This window comes from Corvus kubaryi, unplaced genomic scaffold (genome assembly GCF_017639235.1).
Source record: "Corvus kubaryi isolate FWS band 111438036 unplaced genomic scaffold, C.kubaryi_AGA036_p1.0 37354, whole genome shotgun sequence".
Lineage (NCBI taxonomy): Eukaryota > Metazoa > Chordata > Aves > Passeriformes > Corvidae > Corvus > Corvus kubaryi.
Window position 1 is genome coordinate 5,243,048 of NW_024581116.1, and position 27,740 is coordinate 5,270,787.

Consider the following 27,740-nt stretch of genomic DNA (forward strand, 5'->3'; position numbering starts at 1 on the left):
CTCTAGCACTGATCAAGCCAGTTTTGCTGTTGTTTGACCAATGCACAATTGCTGCCTATAGCACTGAGCAAGAGATTAGGCTGTCCAGACACTACGGGTAGCTAACCAGACTTTACAAACTTGACCAAAACCAATTAGATTTAGGAGAGTCCTCTATTCATTCCGAAGATTTTCTCCAAATTAGGACATAAGTTACTCAATCACAGTTCGTTGCCTTTTTTAAAAGGCACTTTCTAGTCTAGCATGGGATTAATGCAGCCAGCATCACTTCAGACTTTTCAAAGATTTTCTCTCATTTTGTAATTAAGATAATGACACTTTCAAACTGCAAATGCACACTCAAGTACACCAAAGCTGCAGACACAGTTGGTCTTAGTAATGCTGTAATGTAAGTAATCTTAAAATGCTGGTAGCGGACGTTGAAATACAAAATAGTTACTGCTCCTTCCAAAGGATAGCAAGCAAAATGGATTTACCCACTTCAAAATTTTACACTCCCCCCTTCAATTTCAATCTTACACTAATTATTTCTTCAAATTTCTGTGCTGCAAATGCATGAATAGTAGTACACTGTTACTTTTGGTATTTCATGCACCTTGTAGATAGTACCTCTGAGCTCACAATCAAGCACATGTGATTTTCTAATACTGTTGTACACTAAGACGAATTCGAAAGCACTGATTAATAAAACGCCCTGTTTAGGAAGCTCTGGGAACTGAGGGTTGGAGCTGTGTCTGTAGGTGCTCTGTCTTTTCAATTTTACTAGTGGATTTGTCTGCACATTTATTTTTGTTTTTCATAAAGGAGTCAATGCAAGAGCAAAGAAAATTTAATTGTACCACTTGCTACATAAACCTGAATGACACAGTAGCACAGGAAGTTTATAGCACTGGAAAGTGTATAAAGGCATCCTTTTCAGAGATTTGCTTTCTGAGGACACTGAATAGGTATTTGCCCAGTTGACTTTCACTTCAAACACACCACGAGAGATGCTGAAGCAAACCAGTTTTATATCCCTGGGAATGAAGGAGAGTTTGAAGCCTCACTACTTTTTAGAATACAAGTCACTCCAATGAAGTAATTTTCTATTTAGAGCAAAACCAGGAAAACCCAAATCCATCTTTCACTTAACCACACCAAAGAAGTACAACCCCAACAACCAATCCTTTAGCACAGGTAGCACAGAGTCAGAACCCACTGAAGGTCCTGGGATATGTCTTACCTGGATATTTTAGTTCCATTCACAATCCCACATGCTTAGTAAACACAGTACAAAATATTTAGTCTTTATGTTGTTTTCTCTTTTAGCAAAACATGGAATAGTTGGCTAAAAACTTTATGCCTTGAGTACATGAATAGCAAAATAAAAGATTTGGATGGAAATAGGGCAAAGTGGAAGGAAAAACTTCAGTTTTCAAGTAAGGATTTTCAACATCTTTGAAACTTGACCACATGCAACTAGTGTCTCAATCAGCTGGGCAGTTCAGGACAGAGGCAGATAAACAGTACAAAACCAACTGTGTCCCTCTAAACATTCCTGCATGGTGATGGTCAAAAAAACTTTAGTTTCGGTGTGATAAAGCTACAAGTGGCTCCCTATGCTAATGAGCTAGGTAGTTTAACATCACCTGATCTGCAAGACACTCATAGCAGCCCAAAAGAAGCAGAAACCACTTCAACCATTGGTAAGAACAATTCCTTCAGAGCTTACTTTGAGGCACTTCATATGCAGTATGCACCAGACTACCTCATTTGTATCTTCTCACACATGCACCTACCACCATGTGAAGGCTTGACAGAACATTATTACACTGCAGATCCTGTGATAAAAGTTACATCATGAAGATTTTCAAGTTAGAGTCCAAATGTGAGCTTGCCTGCAGTATTGCTTGTCTAAGAGTTACTGTGAGAAGAATGCAAACTGCAGCAGTTTACACTATAATGTGAAACGTTTCACTTTAGTCCAAAGTGCAAAAATAAATACTATTTTTCCTTAAAAGGTGCTATCAGTAGTTAAGTCTCAGAGAACTGTTCCACCTAGACCCACCTATTAAATAACTAAGAAGGTTTTACCTAAGGAAATTCTAAGGATGGTCTGCTGTACCATCTGCTACATTATACAGCCAGGCTCTGACCACCCAATTTAGCTGAAAGTACCTCTATTATAGCAGACAACAGCACAGCACCCATTCTGCTCTCTAAGAGCACAGTGCATGAGGATGTGAGGCCACCCACATATTGCTGGTTACATTTTTGGTTTTGCCTAGTTCACCCTGCAGATAGATTTTGGTCAGTTAAAAGCTAATTTGATCTTGTACTATTGATAGCAGTTTTTTGCTCATTCTTGAGCTGTCCATTAGGTGTAGCAGCAGTTTTGTAGTCATTTTCAGGTGCTTTTATCACTAACAGTCTGAAAGGCTCCGTTGTTTTCCGAAGTCTCTGAACAACAACAGCATTTTGCAACTTTGCCTCCTCGAGTGTGAGTGTCTCGTCCTGCAGCTCTCGAAAGGGCAGGGAGGTCGTCAGTGTGAAGGGAACACTTCCCTCAGATCCTTGATACTTTGTTATGAAGTCTCTGACGTGGCTGATTCTGAGAAGAAAGTAAGAAAACTCAGCATTAGAGTTCCAGCACTGCAATCCCCACACACGTGCATAACACAGAGAGCCATCATGGGATAGGAATGAAACCACTTCATGGAATGCCTGACAGCAGAGAACTGCAGCAATATAGATGAGGTGGTATCCTGAAATGCCTGATCCACTTGGGAGGCAAGGACCAAGATCTGCATGCTCTGAGAGTACTCCCAAGGGAACACGGATGAGTGTCTTACTCTGAGCACTCAAATGCAGCACCGTGGCTCAGATGGTAGTTACCCAAACCTACCATTTCCTAACCAGCTGGTGGAGCTCTTACCTGAGGGTTCTGCAGCCAAGAGCTAGAATAAAGATGCCTCCAGTTTGTGGTTCATGTAACGGAACCATAATAAAAATGAAGAAAAAGGGTTTGAAAAAATTATTTGGACAGCTGATACATTAACTAGGTCTAAACACAGTCCCATCCTCTCAAAGCAAGGGCACAGTGAATTCATTAAAGATTCAAGCTGTCTTGTGTGAGCAAGACAGAGGTTTTCCTGTGGAAGAATCAGCTTCTTTCATCGACCAATTTAATTAGAAAATGAAGATGAAAAGATACATCTGTATGAATAAAATTAACACAGTGACAATGTCCATTCTTTGGTCCTGAGGCCAACTGGCAGACTGGCTGCTGGTAAATGCCTAAACTCATCCTTCCTCTCTCCCATGCACAGGGTCTTCCATGAGGTTTACTGTCTCCTGGGAATGGTCCAGGACCTGAGCTAACATCTGAACCATGGCTAGGTATTGACTGAGGAAGTGCTGGCTGGCTTGGGGCAATGCCATCCCAACAGTTTAGCAGCACAGATGCCCAAGTATCCATGCCTTAGCCACACTCACCAGGACAGATACAGCCAGCAAAATAAAAACTAATTCCTGTGCACTCAGGCCTCAATACAGAGACACTGCTTGGTCTTACAAGCCAAGAGCTTGAAAAACCTCAAACAGGACTAAATTTTTGGTTGGACATTTACAGGTGTCTACATATGCATTATATCAAAGTTGATTGGATTCCAAGAGCAAATCAGGCAATTAGCCACCAGCTCCCTACTTCAGGGTGAAAAAGTTCTTTTCCAGGCTCCATACCTGATGCTCCAGGGTCACACTAACCTAGCAAGTGCTCAAGAGGGGACACAACTCGATCCAGGACACAGCTCTGTGCGCTATTCCTACAACTCTGCTCTCCTAGTTGCTATATTCCCATGTCTCAATTCCCCATGCTGCAACACTAAAATGCTTCCCATGCTTCCACTTCAATCTTTCATCAGTAATCAACTCATATCTACAGCAGCAGTTACTGTGGCACCTACACAATCTAGCTGCAAAAAGCTAAAAGTAATCAATTTACCCAGACACTGCAATATACATGCTACATGTTATTAATCTATATGTTAGTTAACAAATAGCTGACTGTCTTCTGCACTGAAAGGAGTCCTGTGCATGCAGTCATTATGCTTAAGGATATGTACTCTAAAAGGATTTCCCTCTAGTTCTTACCAGCTCATACACAAATCCTCTGTACAGCACAAACGTCCTGGTCTTGTGGCAAGGGGCTATGCTATGATGGAATATTTATTGCACACTACTTCAAAAAGAGCATTACACCAGTAAAGCTGTGATTCTGCTTATCTCAGATGGTTTTTTTCCTCTCAAAAGCACTTAGAAGGTGTTCAAACTGCTATATACTGTGAAGACAAAAAGCTTGTAAATATACTTAGATGTGTGGGACCTGGAATAATTGAGATATTAAGCCCTTCAGTGAAGTATTTATAATTAAAATAGCAATTTACCCTTCAGCAGTACATCATAACAGTGTTTCAGTTCATATCTCAGGCCACTAACAGTAATAAATTAGTACAAGTCAAAGAAAAAGCTACAGTCATTAACCTTCAACAGCTGAGCTTTCCTTCTGACCAGCCACAGATACACAGAGTTTATCTTGACAGCAGCCTGGGTTGTATTAAATCTGTGATACCTTTAAATTGCTTCACAGAGAAGCAAAGGCAACATATTCTTTCCACATGACATGACTGTATAGCACTGGAGTAATTTCTCAAATTCAGATTTGAGAAAGGTCTCTGAAGACAGTAGCTCTACAATTTAAAGTGTTAATCCCACTTTCTCAAAGCTCCTGCATACACGCGCTGTGCTGACACCTTCTGACATTATGCTCATTTCTAAGCCTCTTTGGGAGCCAGAAATTTTATTAATTAAGAATTAAACACACTGTGTGCATTCTATTCTGTCCATGTTGACATGCAGGGGATGAACCTCCCGGCCCAGTGCACCGACTACAGCCCTCCCCAGAGGTTTCTCCAGCTCAACTCTAAGTCTCTTTCTCCAGCTCCCACCTGTGGTGCTGTCTATGCCCAATGACCAGCAGGCTTTATACTAAGCCATTTGTTCCAGATGTAGCCGTTTTGTGAGAGATCCATCATGTTAAAAGCTATTTCCTCTAGTAATGAGTAATATGTACACCTTAACTTTCACTAACCGACAAAGAACTCCTACAGTGTCCTTAGATTTTCCTTTGTGCTCAGCTATGAGACGACTTTTAATATCAGTTCACTTTCCTCTTATGTTCCTCTCTTGTCAGCTAAAAGATTTCTCAAGATTTCAAAGGTTTTCCAGATACAACTGAAGAACAGTCCAATGCTAAGTGAACTGAGGAAATTAGAGACTTAAGTGTACAGGCATTAAGACAAATAGTTCAGATGCAAATACACATGACAGTGGTAAAATAAATCTTACCTGTGAGAAACATTGAATTTCTGAATTATCCTTTCTCCATCAGCTAACCAGATCTGGACATTGGTGATAGGCTCCAAGTCATTCAAGGGTACTAAAGGCAGGTGTCTTTTGTCATCAGGTCCTTGATGATCATCTCTTACTTTAGAGATTATCTTTGGAGTAGCACTGAAAAGAAAAGCCACATGAGGTTATGGCTTCTGTGCACACATGTAAGCTTGAACCTCCCTTCAGACCTCTGCTTCGGAAGCTTTCTGCCCTGTGACAGAGTACACTGATGACTTCTTAGTCTAATAAATATAGGAATACTGACATAAAGATCAGTTTTTTTCTTTCTTCCTTATTTTTTTTTCTACATGTATGCCAATATTTTCACTTAAAGACTAAAACACGCTGAAGAATTTCAGTTTGCTTAGGATTTTTATGAGATGGAAAGGAACTTAAATATCAGAGGATTAAATATGAATATACAAGAGACAAAACCGTCTGAAGATTCTTCATGCATTTTTGTACTCTAATCACACAGGTGAAACTTTAAGGGGGTTGACTATTGAATTTGCATACTCAAAGTTAATTTTCAGCATAATGTGATTACAGTAATTCAATTTAACTGAATGTTGTTAGCCTTGATTTAGACTCCAGCATCATCTATCTCAGCTTAGAAGAATTACTCATCTATCAGAGAAATTGACTTAATGTGAAAAATCCAGACTGATGCACACAGCATTCGGATTTTTTTTTCCTAAGGCACTTTAAGCAGCTGACCCAACCACAGGGGCAAAGATTCATAAAATGACTTGACAGAATACATGGACCTCAGTCCAGCTGCATGGTCTTAAAAAACAAACAACAAAAAAACTGCTGGCAAAAATTTTTATTCTGAAGAAGTGTCTAGACCTTAGTGCTTCTTTCATGACTAAGCTTGTTCAGCATGTACAGTTTAAGTCCTCATTGGCCCTGATCCAATGGGCACATTCTCAGCTCCTGTGAGCATAACCAGATGTTTGCTTGCAGAATAGCAATGATTTAAAGAGTTACCATTTCTCCTCTGAGCTCAGCTGTGGTCACTGACTACATGAGCACCCTACACGGCAGTTTGCAGAAAAGCTCTCTTAGCACAGAAAATTGGTGAGTTACAGTTTCCTGAGAGAGAAGTGGGTAACTGATGGCCACAGAGTAGCAGTCTTAACTATACTGCACACCTGCTTTGCAGACAAACCCCATTTTTATGCTCTTGTACCTGTCTTAGTTTATTCATAAGGCAGTAAAGTCACAGCTCATTAATTATTAGCTAATGACTTAATACATTCAGGCTAATAAAGCTGGAGTCTTAAGCGCAAGTTTAGTCAGGTATTTCAAAATCTTTTATTGCCCAGTTAAGTGCTGTCCGAACTTCTAGGATATCAGCCAGTAGAGGCACTTTTTATATGTTCCACAGAAACTCAGCAAAAAGAATGAGAATCAAGAAATCTCATTTATTATGAGAGATAATGAGATTCATTCATAAGAGAGATAAGAGATGCTCACTGTGACTGGAGACAGAATTGTTTTGCATTACACAGAAATTAGCTGGGGCACAAGGACTTGGCACATCTGTAAAATATTCTATTACAAGTACAGGTGATGTACTACCATCCACCTGCCTCACTATCTCACAGACAGCTTCTGTTCATGCCTGACCTCAATATGAAGTAAGACTTAATTGCCCTCCAGATCAGGAAGAAAAGCCTGAGTTAACAGCAAGATAATGTTAAACAGTCTTGCAAGCAGATAAAAAAAATTTAAATTTCAAGTCATACTTCAGTCCAGCAATGCCCAGCTCTTGCTCCCTCCTTGCTCAGTTGCTGGTTCAGACACTGCAGAACTTGTGTGAGCGAGCTGCCTCCAGGACAGCAGAGGCTGCAGGGGTGCTCAGCCGTGGTGTCTGGCTCAGGCTGGGCTGGGCTACATCAGTCACAGCTGTAGCTCAGACAACTGTCTTGCATGGACACAGATTTTGGTGTCATTCCCAAACCAACTTCCCTCACAGCCACATCTCCATATGCGGCAGGCACTGGAGGTGATTCTTTCAGTAGCAAGTGTGTGTGAGACTGGAGCCAATGCATTAAATGAAGATTTAAGAGAAAGTTAGAATATCTGTATTCACCAAGATTTCAAGCATTTCTATACGTAAAAACTTTTCTCTTGCAGAACTGACAGATAAAGCCATCTAGTGGTAGGAGATTTGACTAAAGCCAAAACCCAAGAATCTAAGCCTTATTAGCCTGAGATCGAAGCATTATAACTCCTTTTAAGGCTTATTCCTTTTATAAGATTATCAACAGAAGATGTAAACTGGAGATTGAAGAGACATAAGAGCATCCTGTCAATTTTCTGACAAGAAAAAGCCCAGGAGTTAGGTATCATGCCTTACCCTGACTGATGGCTAAGCAGCTTGACACACAATGCTTTACCCTAATGAGGTTACAGAGCAAACTCGCTTTGCTACAAGGGATTTCAGTCAATAGTTTAATTAACATGTTTCTGAGGCAGTCTCAAAGATGCATAGATTAGCTCAACAGAAGAGTGGGGTTGCAAATCTAGTCATAATCCCAAACTATGAAATGCATCTGAACCGTGATAGATAAAACAGAATATACCATTAGTTACAGAGGTTCACAAGGTACATTGGAAAATTTTGATAAGTCTTACTTATTTCTCCTGTAAAACAAAAAGGAAGAGGATCAAGCTTGTCTGAGCTATATCAACATATATGTTATTTCTAGATCCTCCAACAAAAGTTTTGAGAACCAGTCAATAGACCAATTCATAATGGTTCATCCATCATAAAATCCCTCCACTTGGAAAGACTGACCAAGTATACACTATTAATTTTATAAGTTTATTTGATAAGCAGAGGTTTAGCTAGGCCATCAACTGACGTGAACTCTTCAGTCATTTGTCTCTCTCATTTCTGACTAATCACACAAGTGCTACTATGGAAAAGGAGTTCTATAGCTTAAAACTTGTTCCAGGTCTCAGCCAGCTCTGCTACTGCCCCACAAAGCTTTTCTGCTGCAAGTGTGGTGTATACATGCAATGGAGATTTATTAACAGCAGGAAGTGAGCACTACTTCATGGACTAGGACCGCTTACAGCTCACGTTTCCAAGATCAGCAAAAATATTTACTTCTCTTTAAGGGAAAGGCTTTGATAGCATAGCACAGAATAGACTAGCAAGAGTAGGAAAAAAAATAAAAAATGCTGAGCAAGTTGTAGGATGTCTCTGTACAAGACCTGTCAACCAAAATTCACAGATTAGCATGTTCCTGAAACCTCACCTGCCTACTGGGAAGCAAGATCATTACTTGCTGTAGGCATGGCAGAGCACAACAAGCGACTGAACAACCTACCCAGCACACTGAAGATCTTTTGGTTTTGCTATAAACAGGTCTACTTGTAGATAAAATAAGGTTAAGTTCTTGACCCCCATTTGCTCAGGATTTCTGTGCCACCAAAAGCAAGTCTTGCAGCATCTCATCCATGTCTCAAGGGAAGCTTTTCCCTATTGATTGTATCTACTCGAGCACGGAGCAACTGAATGGACTGTGCTACAGAAACAGATGAAACTCATAAAACAGATATTTGCTTCTCTAAATCAGCCTGGAACCACTCATCCTTTACCTTTATCAGTCTTTTGCTCTGCACATTACCTTCTTCCCCTGCCTTAGCTGTTCCTGCCCAGGTCAGGCTTTCCCCCAGCACAAGCTCTGGGGCTTAGCAGCCAAACCCTTTCCAGTTAATTGAAACAAGCAGTTCACCTAAGGCTGCATCACATCTTAGCAACCCCAGTCTGCAAGCCTGCAGGAACCCCAGGCACTCAGCAGTGCCACCTGTGATGCATCCTGTAGGCTCCTGGTCACTGAACGTGTCCTGTTCCTTCAGCTGACGCCTGCTTTTATTCAAGTCTTGCATGACAGGGATACGTAGCAGATAATGTGGCAGGAGTAAGCAAAAGTCACAGGGATCAAATAAATGAACTCCTGGCTTGTTGCTCTACAACAGCCTTCCAAAATACAGTTACTGTTTGGTTGTAAATCAAGTCCAGTATTAGCACTGGCATGAGTGGCTGACACTCTCCAACTACGAAAGAGACATGGATCAGTGTAAAATGTAAAATGCCTTACTGCAACAAATACATGCTTAATTACTGAACAATTTTAAGAAAAGGAAAAATAACCTCTTACTTCTTCAGTTCCTTTTATGGGATTGTCATACTCCCCCCTCTTCTCAAACTATTGCACATAGAGTTTTAAAAGAGATTCTTTTCTCTAAAATCACAGAATAGAAGAGCGACAGCATTTCAGCTGGAAACAGTTCTGCTATTGAGACCTTGAACAACAAAAGCCAAGAGCATCCTGGCTGTATCAACACAGCCAGTGGATTGTGGGAGCCAATTATCCCCCAAGCTTCATGGAGAGACACCAAGATGCCTGCACGATGAAGCACTCACTCTGCCAGCAATTGTTGGAGGAGAGCAGCTTGTTCAGCCTGTGGAAGAGATGGTGGTGGTTGTGGGGCACCTAAAAGCAGCCTGCCAGGGTCTGCAGGAGGGGGTGATGCTCTTTATGGTGGACAGAAATTCCAAAGAGAGGCACTCAGATTGGATATAAGGAAAAAATTCTTTCCCATGAGGACAGTCCAGCACTGAAGCAGGCTGCACAGTCTCTGCTCTTGTAGGATTTCAAGACCCAATTAGATAAAAGCCTGAGTAACCTCATCTGTCCCCACAGATGACCCTGCTTTGAGCAGGAGCTTAGATTAGAAAACTCCAGAGATCACTTCCAACCTGAATTATGATCCTTCACCAGAGGTATAGTTCCCCTTCAGTTACTCAATCATATATTACATCAGTCTACTCACCTTCCTAATCTGTAACCATGTCCAGAAAAGGGATGAAATATTGGCCTTTTCGACGACAAATACACCTTATCTTTTTTATCTTCCACTTTCACTTCTATCTCCTCCTTATCAAAAACTTTTCGTAGCTCAAAAGGCAGTTCCCTTAAGAAAAAAAAAACCCAGTAAAAAAAAAAAAAGTACTATACTGTTTTCAGTATACAAAATAGACTAATGATTAATAACTGTTCAACATTTGGCCTTTCAAGGACGATGCTTTTAAAAAAAACTTCACAGGTATTTACTAAGAGTTAGGTTAAGTGCATACATATTACTTCGAGCTCCTGAACTGCAAATTAACTACAAAGCATATAACAAAAAAACCCCCCTATTATGCAAGTTGTTGAGTGATGTTCAAATTTACTCAGCAGTTACCACTCTAAACATGTGAGGTGTAGGAAGTTCAGTGTTGCCATACACTGCTGCAAAAGGTTCAATTATTTTATCCCCACAGTAAAACAAAAAGAAAAAGGCTTTTAAACAGGAAGAACTGAGTTTAGGCACAATGTATTTATTGACAAATAAACACAGATCTCAGCTTCTAAAAATTATATTATCGCTAATAGCTCCACTCTTCAGCGCAGTAACGTCACCTTGGTAATGCTTTAATTGTATTAAGCAGAACACAACAATGCCTTTCTTTGTCTCTGAGCTCTGATGCAGACAGCACAATTTCAGGTGGTGTGGCTCAGCTGGCACAGGGGCTTCTCTACCATCAATGATTATGCAGAAACCATCTCATAATTAGCATCTTCACAGGCAAAGAGTGGAATAAAAGTGGCAAACTTTTGATGAATGCACACAAAGGGCTTTAAACAGCGCAGTTAATTGCTGTTACAACAAACACAGGTGAAACCATAGAGGAGAAATAGTGTAAAAATAGTGTTTTTGATGGCCTAGCAAAATATGAAAAAGAAAAATATAATGACTTAGTAATCTCACATGCTTGATAGGGAGGTATTAAATTGCATTATCCATAAAATTATATTCTCCTCTCCATTCGTGTGGGGTGAGGAAACAGACTACAAATTAAAGGCTCAAAATCACACTGCTTTGTATGGTCAAACGTTTTTAAAGCAACAATTGCAAACACTAGCAAAAATCAGGACAGCATGTTAACTTTTAACACAGGCAAAAATGTAAGATGGCTATTAACACAGGGATGAATGTAAGATTGTTATATGTACACAATAGCAAGTTTGTACTTGGAAAAATGTCAGAAATTTAAGACTGATCAGAGTTTCTTGATGCTACGCAGAACATCTGTACCCATTTAAGGCTTTTCATCAACAAAAAGAAAACAAAGACCATAAAACCAGAAATGCTCAACCCCTTGTGCATTGAGTTCATTAGTCAAAATACCATTTGATTTGTAGCTCTTATTGGGCACTGATTTATTCTTTATTTCATTGTGTACCTGCTGTGCCCCCTGCCAACACTGGCTTTTATCTATTCATCAGCAACTGTACAACTACTGCCACTGAGAGCTGTGTCAAACCTGTTGATGTTCCAACAGCCATTAGCACTGCAGGAAGGAGACCGGCAGGGCCTGTTCACCTACAGGGACACTGCAGTGCAGCAAAGCCACGTAAAAAATTTAGAGCATAAGCTAAGCGCTACCCAAAGCACATTAACTCTGGCTGGTTAAGAACACAAAACTCGCTTACCCCTTTTTAATGGACTCCAAGAATTGCTGGTTTGCAACATCAGTGTAGCTCCGAAGTTCGCTGTCATTTACCGTAAACCCATTTTTCCAAAGTTTAATGATTACATCAACCTACAGAGTAAGAACGATTCTCATTATAACACTGATGTAAAAGAAGCTTGGTATACCCACATACCCTGTGATTATAAATCATCCACTTCATAGACTAAAAATACTGAGAGCAGGCTCACTGTAATCTGCCTTGGCCCCGTGCCAACAGGCAGGGCAACTGCAAGGGGTAAGTGACATTTCTAAGTATCTTCTGTCAATCCAAATTAGAAACAAACCTTCCCCCAATCATTTTGGCTTCCTAGGTCAAGAACACTCCTTCAATTCAACAGAGAAAAAAAATAAAGAGCTGGACTATCACAGCCAGCTGCAACTCTTCAAGAGCTAATTTGAGAGCACACATGCCTGGTGTTGGAACACCAACTGCCAGAATAGTCCAGCTGGGGATTTATTAGGGTAAAGCCTTGTTCCGATCATTCAGGAGGATCTTCCCAAAGTAAAGGCATTGAGATGATGCATGCAGAAGCCTTTCACTCAGGAAATGAAGCAAGTATCAGAAAATTTACTTTCAGACAGTCAGATGCTTCTGTTACCCTGGAATTCCAGGGTGTATTCAAAGATTTGGTGGTTAGGGGAATGAAAAAATAATTTCTCAGTAATTCCTTAACTTTGCCAGAAATCATCCACTACTCCAACTTGTAGCTTTTGCACTGTTTACTGAAATCTCTCCAATTGTAAGATGGATATTTGGGATTGTATTTTCATACTAATGCATCATGCCATTTAAGGAAGCATTTAGTTATTCAGGTGCCTGAAATAACAATGTCTTGACAGATACTCAGCCACAGATGAGGTATAGACAAATGCAGAATTCAGCTGGATATTAGTTTGAACTAGGCTGACAAGTTTGGAGGTTTTTTGTGAGTTTTTTTTGTTTGGTTTTTTTTTCCAGTTTGACTTGCTAGGTGATTGCTACATAAATAAATAGCATGTGCAAACTCCTATTTAAAATAAATAAAATTCCTTCTCTTTCAGTTGGGTAATCTGTCAAAAGAAGACAGCACTCAGCAAGATTAGATTCCATCAAAAATTCCTGTGTCTCATGGCACCAATGCATATGGAAAGAGTTCTAATTATGGGAAGGCTCCTCTACAGTGAGCCAGTATGCAAATTTAACATGGACTAACTATTCCACACCAACTTCCTATTTAAGCATTGACACAACTAATGCCATGGAGCACTATTTCAGGACTGCAATTTAAGGTATTGTTCCTGACATTTCATTTCTTCCAGGGTCAGTTAAGGATCCATGAACATAATTTCTAGCAATGCCCACTCCAATTTTCTTCTGTCATCTTTTCTCCCTCCCCTTACCAGTCTTTGATGAGTAACAGAAAAACATGAAAAGGACAGAATCATTGAGATACAAACCCACTCTGAACATCCCACTACAACCATAATTATATGAATAAGAGCAAATGAAAAATATTTGGGCTATGCCTCTGCATAAAAAGGCTGCAGCTCCTTAAATAACTTTCTTATGTAATAGTATTTGTCATTCCTTGAACTCCTGCACACCTCACTCTCCTTACTAATAAAGCAGAAGTGCACTAGTCAATGCCAGCCTTGGTTCTAGAATGACTCTAAACCCACTGTAAAGCACTCAGCAGCAAAGGCCTGGCTTACTGGGAGATGGGAGGTTGTTCCTACAGTTCTCTGAATTCTGTGTGCACTTTTTTGGTGATGTACTGGAGAAGACTGCTGGACTTCTGGCATCCATTTTCCAGAATAGTCCTGGAGGGCTGTTGTATCAAACGTGAGTATTTTTCTTCACTGCCTACCTGGTTCTTGACTGTGGTTGGGGGCACACACATAGCACCAACCTTCTGAGCTTCTTCAAATAGGTTATCTACAAAGTAGTCACAGTTTTGTTCTGTACCGTTCAAAATCTGATCATCGGTTCCCGATTTACACACCCTGCAGAAAAAATAAGCAAAAATGACTCCTCAGAGGACACCTTAGAAGACAAATAGGTACCTCAGAAGCTCAGTACCAAGAAATATGGAAGCCACACTCCCCTGTACCCAGCTGCTACAAAACATCAGGTCAACTTTGCATTGTGCCTTTTCTATAGACCTCCTACCAATCTCTAACTGCTATTATTTCCACTTCAAAAGCACAAACTACAGAACATAATCAGAAAAGATGAACAAATCTATGCAAAGCTTCTAAACTTGGTACCAGAGCAAGGAATGCAAGTTAGATGATTCATATTTCTAACCATCATACACCTAGTTGCATACCAACGAAGGGCTTTCCTTAAAGCATTCCTGTGGTACAAGCTTGGGTCTCTTTGCCGTAAGTTTTAAAAAATACAAGAAAATTGTTCTAGGATTTACACCTCCACCCCCACTTGAACCTCCCCATTCCCAGCACCATCCCAGAACCACCATGACTGTTTTGGAAAGTGCATTAGGGCAACTCAAGCGACTCAACACCGCTGGAGCACACTGAAGAAATACACTAGAAGCCTTCAACACTGTGGAGACTGCCAGGGTATTAAAAAAGATGCATCAACCACATCTTTTTATAGAACACTGTATATGTGACAGCTGTTTCTGTTAGATTTTCACCAGTCAAAATGCAGAAATACGCAACCTGAATAAATGATTATCTCAGTACAGGTTCCTTGCACAGTAAGAACATTCTTTTGTCTTTTCATAAACATTGCAGGAGTTACTCCTACTGGAGATTCAGAAAAGTCTATTTTAAGCAATTCAGAAAATAAAAATCCCAGCTCTTGAAAAAATATCCAATTTTACATAAAACTCTACATTGAATTCAAGAGCAGCAATGCTTACTGGAATGGTAATTAGATACATTTGCATAAAATGGAATTGTTTGCAGTGCATCTATGCAACACTAAGAATCCCTGGAGATTAACATCTTAAACAAAAGAAAACCTCAACAACTTTAAAGAAAAAATTTCAAAAGTGTGCTGTCCCCACTTTACTTTTCTAATGGAACAAATGAAACTTGAAGCATTAATGTAGCTATTCATTATGCTTTACCTCAGAAACAGAACTGGAAAAGCAAACACTTCCACATCAGATGCAGAGCTGCACAGTGAGTTAGCAATTTGAAGGGCCGCCTTGCTATTTTATATAAAACTATTTACACAGCTTCATGCATCTAGGAAACATTTTAGGTATGTGAAAAATCTTCCAGCAAAACAATAGAATTTTTTAAATTTTCAGTATATGTGGAGCAGATGAATGCAGTAAAAATACTGTATTTTAGAATTTAACATAAAGTTTGAAAAGTAATGACAGGACACACAAACAGCAGCAGGAAAAGAGGAAAAATGGGGATGGGAGAACTGGCACCTACCATTCTTTCTTTACAGTTTTGATATTGTCCATGTCTTTCATTCTGGTGCTTCCCCTAATTACAAAAAGAAAATGGTGTAAAACCAAACAAAATACCCATCACACTTTGCCTCCTTTTGTAGCTGAAGCACTCTCTATATCTTTTTCTGTGTTGATAATACATTTAACCAGAAACCTCAACCTCCCCTCCCACCAAGTCTCCAGATGGTTCTTTGTTTTCCTGCAGTTTCTAATTTAATGACACATGAACCACGCATCTGTTCCAGACGTTCAGAAGCAAGGTTACTTTTTCATAAACGTACAAAATACATTCCACAATAATCACAGTGTGTTGTGAACATACACGCTCATACTTCTGCAAAGGGAGAAGAAATATCACATTCCTTTCCTGAGTGGCATGGTTTAAACTTCCCTGGTTTTACATAGCATTATGAGATAATTGCAGAAAAACTGCAGTGCCACTGCAGGCATTTGAGTGACCTTCACCTTAACTGTGCATTACTTAAAGGGGCAAGATTTGTCAGGTTCCCCTTCCTATCTTACCTCAAGACATTGTTGCAGCAACTCAGAAACTGTGAGTTACCATTCCTGGCCTACTGCTAGCTGACAAGAAAAATCCTGGATTTGTAAGTATTAAATATGCTATAGGATGAGTCTGCTGAGTCAAAAGAAGTGAAAAATCCCACACTGATCTCATTACAGTCACTTCTGAATGCTTGGGAAAAAGTCACAGAAAGTCACAAAAAGCCAGAAATTTCCAAAACATCCTCAAAAAACCAAAATCACTCCAAAATTGGAAAAGCCCACAGGAAAATGGAAATTTTAAGTTGCAACTGTGTTCAGAGAGTTATCCCTGACAACCACGGGTTACACAGATGATGTTCTGCTCCTGGCAGGTTCAGGACTAAGTCATGACATTGTGCCTGTCTTTCAGAGCATCAAACTAAAGCAGTGATAGCCATCACACTCCTGAACAAAGCAGTATGCAGAGCACCACTAATACATATTTTAAGTGATCTTGAGATCTAACTTAACAAGATGTGAAATTTATGGGAAAACAACATTCACTGCAGCACTAACCAAAAAAAACCCCACCACATGCAGTACTAATTCATGCTCCTTGGGACTTTAATATTGGTATTCTTTCAACCTGGAAGTTAAAATCCTTGTGAGAGACATTCTACGGAAAAATATATAAGCCTCAAAAAAAGCCCTGTAAGGGTCAGCCTTAAATTTAACTGGTGCTGTTATGCATTAAGTCAAAACATTATGTTTTGCACATCTTTGACATGTCACACAAGATGAGGTTCCCCCCCCCCCAAATGGTCTGCCAGAGCCCTACATCTATCAGGCAAGCCCATGCTAGTACCTGATGATGCTATATGTATATCTGTCCATTGCTCTTGGAACTTTGGACTGCACTTGGGAAAAAAGAACTCTCAGTATCAAGTAAGCAGAGTGAAATTGGAATGCTTACAAAGTGTAATTTTTTCAAACTTCTCTCAAATTCAGTTTTAACACACTCTGGCACAAAGGGTTTTTTTGTGTTTAGCCCAAAGTAATTCTTTGTGGTTTGTGTTAATGTGCTTATCTTCTAATCTTTTACTCCAGCAGGCTGCTCCCCAAAGCAACAAGAGCCACCTCCTGCCATCTGCTTTTGTTGATCCTCTGTGACTTGTCATCAGAGCTGTTAAAAAGAAACAGACACAATAAAGCAGCTCTTCAAATTAGCTCTTTGGCTACATTAGGCTGGCCTCAAATGGGCATGAATAGTATTCAGAACTGGTCAGCTGTGAAAGCTGCTGTTCCTTCTAAAGTACAACAGCAATTACACTTAGAAGAAATGTTTGTGTTAATCTCTCAAGGTGAAGAATCATCCTATACAGCATATTAATGTTTATTATGGCCAAAAGCCATTAGGACATAGTGATCAGAGTGCACTGCAAGCGCTTTAGCTCAGCATGTCAACCCAGCCAGCACAAACCACCTCCTCTCACCAACTTCTGACAGACATCCCTAATTGGCACTTAAAATGTTAAGAATTTTGGCACGTAATTTTTGCGTCAGTGGCAAAAGGTACCTCAGAACTGAACTACCACCTCCAGAAACTAAATTTAAAACATGGGAAGAAGCTGCAAATGCCAGCAGCCCACCACAGCTACATCTATTAACTAGTGTTAGGATACTCCTGGCTATTCCCACACAGCCCCAGGGGCTTTCCAGCCCCAGGAAGATGGGCCACTGACCCAGCAGTGGCCTTTCACAGCCAGAGCTTCCAAACAGGCAGCCCTCAATAGGCATATTCGTTTTGGCAAATAATTTATGGTCAATACTGTTGAGCCCACATTGCCAGTTATTTTAATACAAGAAAAACAAAACAGAAACTACCCGTGAGGCTTTCCTTGGTGTGAAGGGCAGCAATACCCAGAGAAGCACATGCAGCCCCCTGCCCTGACAGCCTGCTAACCCCTTACTAACTTTGGCAGAACAAACTCCTCCAGTTGAGAGCTGCTTGCAGCACAGCACAGTCTGCCCCTGCACAGAAATTACAGCTGAAAATTGCACTGTAGCCACAAAGGGACAGGAGGCTACAGAGAAATGGCAAATGCAAATTAATAGCGAGATGAGCATCAAACCTAATGGCCTGAATGTGACTGATGTGCTCAGGTACAAAGCACAGCATTTGCACTTCCTCTCCAGCTGGCTCAAGGAGCTGTGCACTCGGAGAGAAACCTGTCCCCAACCTTGATGTCCAGGTGTTAGGAAGATAAATTACTTGTCCGTAGAATTGCCTTGTTAAGGTTTAGGACTTGACATGCTTCAACGATCTTAGACCTAGGGGGAGGTTAACAAAGCTCGGGATGAAGGATGTACCAGTGATAGTGGACACAAAGAACGCAGCATTCACAGGCCACAAGGACATTGGGTAGAACTTCCACGATAAGGAAGAAACTAATAAAGCCAGCTCAGCAACTGTGTTGAAATCACTTCCAAGTGGGTAAAAGGTAATTCCGGCAGGGCAAAATTGTGACCAGCAACTCACACACCACCCTCAAGAAAACCCCCTATCTAACAAAAGAGAAAGGCTGAGCACGCAGACTACTTAGCATGGGAAGCAACGGAGTAATTTAACCGATAAAAGAGAGAACACTCATTAACAAGAGAACTATGTAAACTTGTAGCCAATGAACATTAGTGCCTTTGCTTGCTAAAATGTATAAACAGGGCAAAGTTTTGATAGTCGTCGCGCTGGCTTTGTGGATTTACCATCCAGCCCTTCTTTCCGCTCAGAGCTGCAAAAAAATCAAGTACCTTGGCTCTGTGCGTGGATCACGCACAGCAGGTCGAAGAATCTATTTTGGGACAACTCCGCGGCTGCAACACCGGAACTTACCCGCACCCCGAGAGCCAGGCCGGGCACACGCTCCGCGCCTCCCGACGGTACCAAACCCGCCCGCCGAGCGCGGCCCCCGCCCCGGCGGCCAGCCAGGAGGTATTTTTAGGCGATGAGGCAATACCGCGGTACCGACGCGGAGGCGGAACGCCCAGACCGCCCCGGGAGGGGCCAGGCCAGGCTCCCCGAGGGCCGCTCCTGCTCCGGGACGCGGCCGATTCCGAGCGGGGCTGAGCCGCCGGGCGGAGGCAGCGGGGAGGCTCAGCCCGCCCGCCTCAAGGACAGCCGCGGGCCAAGTCCGAGCGCCGGCAGGAGCCGAGGAAACGCCAGCTCTGCAGAACGCGCTCCCCTTGCCCGGCCTGTCCCCGCAGCGAACTCACCCGCCCGTCGCGGAGCGCCCAGCCCGGCACCGGCCGCCCGCCGCGGAACTCCTCGGTGTCCCGCCTTGAGCGGCGCAGGCGCGGCGGCGCCGGGCGGCGCGGGCAGAGCTCCGCCCCGGTACCGCGGGGGGAGCGAGGGGGGTCCGTTAGGGTTCCCCCCCCCCGGTGGGGGGGGGGGGGGAAACGCGGCTTCCCCGGGGGCTGCGCTGCCCTACTCTGCCCTGCCCTATCCTCCGGGGAGAGGCGAGGGCTGGGGGTGTTTGTGGCCCGACGCGGCTCGCCTGAACAAGCCGGACCGCCGCACCGCTGCGGCGGTGCCCAGGCAAGACCTGGTGCGGCACAGCAGAGATAAACATCCCTGCCCGACCTGGGAGAGACTGCGAAGGCAGCTCTGTCCCGACTGCGGAACAAAGGACGCGGTCTGTGTGTCTGTCTGTCAAACCGCGGCATCCACAACAGTGGGGAATGGTCCCGGTGTCTGGGCACCCACCCGGCCCTGGAGTGGCCCCGCGTCCCCGGCGGGAGCAGCCGCACTCTGAGCCCTTTGGAGAGTGGGAATGGCTCCTTGTGCGGCGAGCGCTAATTACGGGCGAGTGTTGACATTTGTGAAAAGGAGCTCAGCCGAGGCCTCGCATCGAGGACAAAAGAGCGGCTCGGAGCCTGGGAAGCAGAGCTCCTGAGGGTGAATTAGCCGGGAAAATGGGATGGGATCCGCGGGGGAAGGAAAAAAGGATTGAGCCGAGTTCCCTGCGCTGTGTTGGGCCTTGGAGAAGCCGCTCTGCGGGACGAGGAGGTCCCGTGGTGCCAGGAGCTATCCAAGTATCCGAGGCCAACAGCGCGAAGAAGCTGCCAGCCCCTGGTAACACACACGGAGCAGAGTGAACACATCCCTTGCACCTGCGGGCTGTTTAATAAGGGTTGGGGTTTTTTTCCCCCCAATAATTAGCGATGCACTGTAAAACACTTGGAACTAACCTAAACTGAACAGCCACAACTAGCTAATTCACACTAATTAATGGGAAATCCACTGCGAATTTACAACTGCGATCAAAGGTAATTCTAAAAGCAGAGGTAATACTTGACTGAGTGTCATCTTCACGTGGGACACGTTTCTGCAATCCCTTAATTGCAACAATTAAAATCACATTGTTCAGAAATATTAAAATAAGATGCTTAGTCTCAAAGTTCCGTGATGGGTGAGTAACAGAAGTAAAATCTGACATTTGACAGCTATAATTTCTTTCTCTTTATAATGTACGTCACAATGCATTGAACCTTTTGAAGGCAGTTTGGATTAATCGTTAAGTTTTAACTAGATGAGATCTAATTAGAGCTCCTACTTATGAATCTTCAGGGAAGATAGTAAATTTGCCTTTTGTTTTGGTTAACATATATGGAGTCTTAAATTTCAAAACATGGATTCCTGAGATTCTATTCTCCCTGGTTTTGTTTAATGTTTAAAATACTTTGACATTTTCGAATAGAATGCACTTGTTTGTTACAAGTGTTACTGATTCTGTTAAACAAGTTCTATATATTTAGAACTTAAATCATGGATATAATTACACTGTTGAAAAGTTCAAAGAATTTACAAAACCCTAGCTAAAACATCAGAAGGTTGTTTTGCAGTGCTGGACTGTTTTAAGTTTTCTTTCAATATTTTAAGTACACTGTTTCATTAAACACACAAGTTCAGTAATATGCTTAGCCCTTCCCTGGGAGCCCTTTCTGCAACAATTTGACAGACCCAAAGGTAAGCATAGAAGGAGGTGAGGTTGGACTTACCTGGTGTAATGGTGCAGGCGTCCTGGCTGCAATCACATATTGATTTAGAATATTAAGTCTCTTACTGGAAATCAGAGTACAGCTGGAGACATGCTGACCTACTACAACAGGAATCAGTGTCCTAGTGAATTCAGTGGTTTCTTGAAAGCTCTTCTAAGTAGTGCTGTCATCGCTCAGGAGTCAAACTGTTGACAAAGCATAGGAGTAACAAAAATCTTAAGAAAGATCTGCAAATCTTGTGTAATGTAAAAAATATTTTCTTTAAAGCTGGAAATTTTCAAGTTAGAGTATTGTTTCAATCAAGACACCACTAAAATTCTTTTAGACTCTGTGCATTTCATACAGCTTATTCTCTGGCAGTACACTAGATGAACAGAAGCAAATGGTCCTTTTCTTACTGTGTGGTGAATAGAAGAAAACAGCCCAGACTGTGTCTGCTGAAAAACCTCTAGCAGGGTATTCATGAGATAAATACGACCATCTCCATGCCCCTTTGTCAGGGGAGATCAGATGCATTGGCATGGAAGATAGCGACGACCCCCAAACTTGTTTTATAATGTAAGAGTGAATCTCAGTGTTGACAGAGTAAAGCAGGGTTTTAGCTGTCACCGCCAGTCCTGTCAAGGTCACAGAAGAACCAGCACACACAGGGTATCTAAAAACAACCAGAAAATTAATTTTGAAGGGATATTTTTAAACCTTATATTTAACAAGGTTAGCCTATGCCAGAGGACACTGTCAGCTACCTATAATTAAACATCAGCTGTATTGATTGACCTTAACTTGAGAGAGGAGTTGTTGTTGCCTGAAGCCTTTTGTAAGTGTGTGTACACAGAGCAAGAACAGACTGTGAGGGAGCTGGGACTGCCAAATAAATAGGAGAACAGGGTCTGGTTATCCTGTAAATGGCAATTCCACTGATTAAGACAGCACGTTCCTCCGCATAGGAGGAATGGTCCTTGAAGGAATGTTAAACCTTCTAGGCTGCCACACAGGGGGGAGTAGCTTAAGGAACTGATTCTAGGAAGTCAGCTGTGCACTGGAAAAGCAAGTCGTTGTTTCATGGGTGAATCAGCATTCACTAAAAGGGTATTATCCCCATGCATTGCAAGGAGTATCCACACGTTGCTGGACTCTTGGACTGTAAGTACACAAGAAAATTGAATATAGCTTCAATTTTAAAATTAGCATGAAATGCATAATCCCATGAAAAAGTCAAGGCAGCCTGAGCAACTGTTTGTACCAGATAACACACATTTGAAAATAACATATCGGGAAAAGACACTTTCAAGTGAAACTACAATGATGACATGGTAGTGTATTTTATGAGCTCATTCTTGGATCTGTAACAAGAAAACACACTTTGAAAGCTAAGATTGTGTGTGAGGACTAGGAAGATTTATGAACCAATAATGTTTTTGACGGACTTGCCATGTGATCCTAATCAAGCCATTATGCATTTGTATGGTGCTGAAGCTTATCTACACATGTGTTCATAAATGCCTATTTTTATTGTGAACATTTTAGGACAGAGTCTGGTTTTTACTACAAAGCTATTCATCACCCAGCATAGTAACAGGCTGGTGGTGCTACTTTCATATGATTAATGATCATAAGCACCAAAGTGAGATGATTTGCCACTTTTGTCCAAGATGGAAGTAATTTACAGCCTGAATGATAGTGAAAAACAGACCCTGCAGATGCCTGGCTGCAATATCATCAGCCTGTGAATTTCACACAATTATTATTATTAGAAAAACTATCTACTGTGACCTTAGCTCAACAGGGAAAATGTTATGGAAGCTAATGGCCACATGTGATGGGAGGATAACTTTGAAATATTAGGAGGTAAGTTTTACCACTCCCTTTTAATGTTATCTAAGAAACCTGTTTTCTGATCCTGCTTCAAGTTGCACTGATGTTATCTAGTGTGGAAATCAATCTTCAGATAGGTGTGCTGATAATGGGGCTGGACATTAACTATTTAATTCGAAATCATAACTGTTATCCATTTTTAAATGACAATGGTAGTCTTCAAATAATGAGCCTTCTTTAATAACATAGCAAAATGCCTGCAATGTGGAGTGATTTTATCATGTTCTGTGTTCCAGTTCAAGGTAGTACCAATCCTGATTACTGGACAGTGCTTGTTTGAAGTTTCCAAACTTATATCCCATAGGCATATCTTCATAATGGACAGTTCTCAAAGGAATAACCACACAATCTTAATTTCCTAACATCCCCCGCAGGAAAAGGCTTAGGGTGGGTTTACAAAAGCAAGATCTCTTGTGAATCTATTTTATTTCAAATTCAACTGAAACCAGGAGGAGTTGACAGCATGATTGAGAGGTGCACATATGAGCTTATAAATACAGGCCTGAAAAGATGATTTGATTTCCATTCTTTGGAATGTTACTGCTATTCAGAGATATTGCAAAGTAATCTCTGGTAAATTACCCATGATTGAAGCAAATAGTAACTCACTGAATAGAGCCCTCTGGTCCTTACTAGGAAGAAACTCTCTGCAAAAGTTCTGAATAAGGGATGAAGGACTTTTTCTTTTGTTGTAACCCATTCCTGATTTCCTGGTAAAATAGGAACATGTGAAAACAAAATCTTCCATCTCCAAATATTTCTTGTGTCATTAAATACCATTCACGTAGCAAACAAGGCTTTTCATCCTTGGTAATTTTTAAATGTCTTTTTACATCATGATGTCCCAATATTACTTCATTCCCCAACTCTTTTTTAGTGGAAAGGGACTCTTTTGCTCAAGTAATTTTTCGTATTTTTCCAATTTCCCAGAGGTGTACCTGCCTCAGCAGATGGTATGGCTTCTTCTTAATACATTTTTCAGATACCTTAATCTCTTTTCTGAACAACTGGAGATAAAAGGACATTGAACGCTGCTGTAAGCTTCAGCATTCATTATAAACTGGTTCCATTTGAAATATGGTCCTTCCCAATGGATTTATTTGTAGAAGCATTTAGACATCTGTCTGTAAGACCAAACTACAAATCTTGAAACTAAATCTTACTGGGAATGAGCTCTACATTTTTTTTTAATATAATACTTACTGGAATGTGGCTTCAGGCCTTCTCCCCTTAACTTTTTCATTGTCTTTCACTACTCCGAATTCTTACTTTTTTTCCCCAAACATTTTCTGCATGTAGAGTGCTGAAGGGAGTCTAAATAGGTTTTTAATGCTGTTCTGTCTTCATATGACACTTGAACCAACAACAGATACAGAAAATGGGAACAAGTAAATTCTTGGATTAGTGAAATTACTCTAAATCCCTCTCTACAGTAATTCATCTTTCATTGTAAAACTACATTTAAATCTCTGTGTGTGATACAAAATATTAATCCTACGTTAACATGTTCTCTGCATTAAAAAAAAACCCAAAAAACATCCAATCAAAGCTACCAAGCAAACCTTGTAACTTATGATTGATTTTTATATATTGTCAGTGCTAAAACTGGTGATGAAGCTGAGATGGAAGCTATAAAGCCGTAAGCTATTTGAGTCAAAATAACCAGCCACACCTTCTAAGAGGAATAAGACAACCAAGAAACCTGTAAATAAAACCATCTGTGAAAAACAACACAGGGAGTAAACATCCAAAATGAAGCATGTCTTTCTGTGTTTCCTACCATGCTAACATAATGAGAATGAAGCACTACAAATGTTCAAAGCAGAGATCAGGGATTTTGAGCTACATCAATCTCTCTACAGTAGTCCCTCTGGCGTCATAAAGAGTGCTCTCTGCGTGTGGCTCACAGGAATGAGATCAGAACACTAAAAAAAAAAACCAAAACAAAAAAAGAACACAATTGTGCTATAACTATCTAGCAAATATAAAATAAATAGCTTTTGAGTTGGAGAGTTTCTGTTATTTCAAGCAGATCTGGACAGGGACCCAGGAAAACCAAATTGCTTGCATCTTGACTAAGTTTATTTTAGTTTTTAAAAGTCATCAGTGTATATGAGAGGAGGAGTGCTGGTTTGAATCAGGCATGTTGCAAGCAGATGTTATGCAAGCTTCCCCAAACAGCCCTGCCAATGACTGCAATCCTGAGTTATGACATTCACTGTAACTGCTGCAGCCTGGGCTCTTTTTTGGGCCACTCATCTGTTGGTTTTCCCAAAATGGGGGATATTTTTGTGATGAGTACAACAACTTGAAGATCAACATACTGTTCATTTTCAGACCAACAGAATTCGAAAACCATGTCTGAGTTTCATGGCCTATCAGTACTACAGGACAGAAATGTTAAAGTACATTATTTGTCATTATATATATATGAAGTGATACTGTTACTGAACATATCTCCTGGTGTTTGGTAAGGGACAGTCTCTTGCAGTTTCCTTCTATTCCTACTTTTGAAGGCTAAAAGGATGTGATTTCCAAATACCATTCTCAAACTCCCTTGTAGGTTTTAAATTAAAATACTCCTTAAGCCTACAAGTGTATGAAATGACTACATCCTTTCATAACCTTTAAGCAAATAAATGAAGAAAAAAATGATATGAAACCTATCAAGACCAATCTCATGGAGCAGAACTACTCTGCTTTTCAAAGACACTGCAGATTCTGGGACAGGAGATGAAGTACTGTTGCTAATACAGATTACAAACTCTAAATAGAGAATGTGAGATGAGACATTATAGTTCCTACCCTGAAATGCACTCTATTTTGTAGTATCTCATAAAACTAAAAATTTGCTGCTATTCACAGTAAGTTTTTTTTTTTTTTGCTTGGATATTTAAAAAGCTGGTTTTCTTATTATATATCCTGATGTCAGTGTTGCGTATTTTCTATTTTTAAGTACACATTCTCCCATACTTTTACAGACTGTAATTTTGAAAAGAAAGATGTGGGATGTATGAAAGATGTGTGCAGGTAAAACAGAATAGTAGTTTTTAAATTAATTGTTCTTTACTAAAACATTATCGTGCTTTCCATCCTTAAACAATAAAAGTACTTTGATAAGGCTTGCTTGAGCCTAACAGTCAGAACCACGTGCTCAGTAATTTCATGATATTCTTTTTGGTTAAAGAAGCAAGAAGCACTGAAATGACTTGCCCAGCAGTGCCAAACCAGTCAGTGTGAAAATTAAGAGGTTGAGACTCTGTCACCTACAACTGTGTGCTTGTGTTTCTCAGCTACGTTTCTTTCACAAAGCTTTTGTTTCGGGGCTTATGTGCAGGCACTGCGGTAAGTTCTGTATAGGGCAACAAGTGGTGAGAGAATGATTCTTGTATCGGCGAGAAGGTACTGCGTTCGTGAATAGGCTGAAGGGTTATAGTTTGTGAATAATCTGAAAAATTTAGGCATCCGGTGTAGGGTAATGCGTTGTATTCTTCGCCCCTCTGAAATGCATGTGTGATAAGGAGGAAGGTGGGGAGAAAGGAGCTTTCCGAGCACCGCACAACGAACATCAAGCGCAGCAACGCTGAAGCAAAACACAGGAGACGCTGCCGGTGACTAGCGCGATGGGAGAAGCAAGGGCGCACTCCCGATAGCCTGGGAGAGCAAAGGGATTTCTTAATATTGAGGCTCATCAGACCGTGAAAAGTTTTCCACAGGAAATTATGGAGATCTCATCCTTGGGAGAGCTGTTCGCCCAAGCTGTCCTGTCAGCTCCTGGCACGACCCTCCCTGAGCGAGCAGAGCCTGCGGCTCCAGCCTCCAGGGACCGGGGATTGAGCCCCTTCCCGGGTACCAGCGCTGCCCTTCACCCCCCGCGGCCCCGGGTAGCCGCTCCCCGTGCCCTTGAACTCCCCAGCCCTCGGCTCAGCCCTCAGGGGGCGGCGGCGGCTCTCCCGCCCCGCGGGGTCACGCCGGGCCAGGCCCGGCCGGTGGCTCGCCAGGCTCTGGCCAGGCCGCGGCGGGGCCCTGGGGCTGTGTGGGCGCTCGGTCCCCGCCGCGGAGCCGGAGCCGGAGCCGCTCCCGGGGGACCCGCGGCCGCTGCCGCCTCCCCCGGGCCGAGCCGGGCCGGGCCCATAGAGCGCGCGGCGCCGGGATAGAACGGCCGCGCCGGGGCCGCAGCGCCCCCCGGCGGCGGCTGGCGGGGGCGGCGCGGAGCGGGCAGAGAAAGGGAGCAGGGACAGTAATGGCGGCCAGTTAGAGCCGGGCTGAGCCCGAGAGGCGGCGGCGACAGCGGCGGGAGGAGCCGGCGCGGCTCCGACTGCGCCTCTGCCCGGCGGAGCGGCTTCCCCGGAGGGCTTTTCTTCCTTCCTCCCTCCTCCCCCCTTTCCCCCTCTCCCTCCCCTTCCCCTCCCTGCCCGAGCCCCCGCCTGTCCGCCCTCCCTCCCTCCTCCCTCCGCGCCGGCGGCGGCGGCGGCGCCCCCCGTGTCCCCCCTCGCCGGGGCCATGGTGAACACCAGGAAGAGCTCTCTGCGCCCCCTGGGCAAAGCGGCGGCCGCGGCGGCCGGGGCCGGCAGCCATTTCATCTCGTCCCGCACCCGGTCTTCTAAGAGGGGCACCAAGGCAGATGCGGCCGGGCTGGAGGAGGCGGCGGCAGCGCGGGTGAGGACCGCGGGATCCGCGGGGGACCGGGATGGAGGGAGGCGGCGAGGCCGGGGAGTCGCTGGGGACAGCGCTGTTGGTGCCGGGGGGGGCGCCGCGGGCACGGGAGCCGGCGGGGGGCGGGTGCCGAGACGGCTGTCGGAGGGACGGCGGGGCCGACGGGCAGCCCGTGGCGAGGAGGCACCGCGGAGCCGGCGGGGACGCGGGGGGCGGCTGCGGAGAGC

General features: G+C 42.7%; 2 protein-coding genes across 6 annotated transcripts in view; one reads left to right on the forward strand and one right to left on the reverse strand.

The window, feature by feature from the left end:
- Window positions 1-813: 813 nt before the first annotated feature.
- On the reverse strand, window positions 814-19,292 carry UBXN2A (UBX domain protein 2A). 4 transcript variants are annotated; one of them, XM_042032869.1, is made up of 7 exons: window positions 19,198-19,292; window positions 15,425-15,478; window positions 13,876-14,011; window positions 11,988-12,097; window positions 10,285-10,425; window positions 5,386-5,550; window positions 814-2,590 (listed from the first exon to the last, which is right to left on the reverse strand). In XM_042032869.1, exons 2-7 carry the CDS (start codon window positions 15,463-15,465, stop codon window positions 2,302-2,304), a joined length of 882 nt encoding a protein of 293 aa, XP_041888803.1. In that variant the 5' UTR covers window positions 15,466-15,478; window positions 19,198-19,292; the 3' UTR covers window positions 814-2,301. The 4 variants fall into 4 exon arrangements, with proteins under 4 accessions (XP_041888803.1, XP_041888801.1, XP_041888800.1 ...); XM_042032867.1 differs by having other exon boundaries at window positions 18,818-19,239; XM_042032866.1 differs by lacking the exon at window positions 19,198-19,292 and adding an exon at window positions 18,736-18,823.
- Window positions 19,293-27,132: 7,840 nt separating this feature from the next.
- ATAD2B (ATPase family AAA domain containing 2B) overlaps window positions 27,133-27,740 on the forward strand; it is a 76,296-nt gene continuing 75,688 nt past the window's right edge. The window contains exon 1 of one of the 2 annotated variants that reach the window (XM_042032871.1): window positions 27,133-27,516. In XM_042032871.1, coding sequence (XP_041888805.1) covers window positions 27,361-27,516 — 156 coding nt within the window. In that variant the 5' untranslated portion in view covers window positions 27,133-27,360. The remainder of the gene's footprint in view (window positions 27,517-27,740) is intronic. The other variant, XM_042032870.1, reaches the window with a different exon arrangement.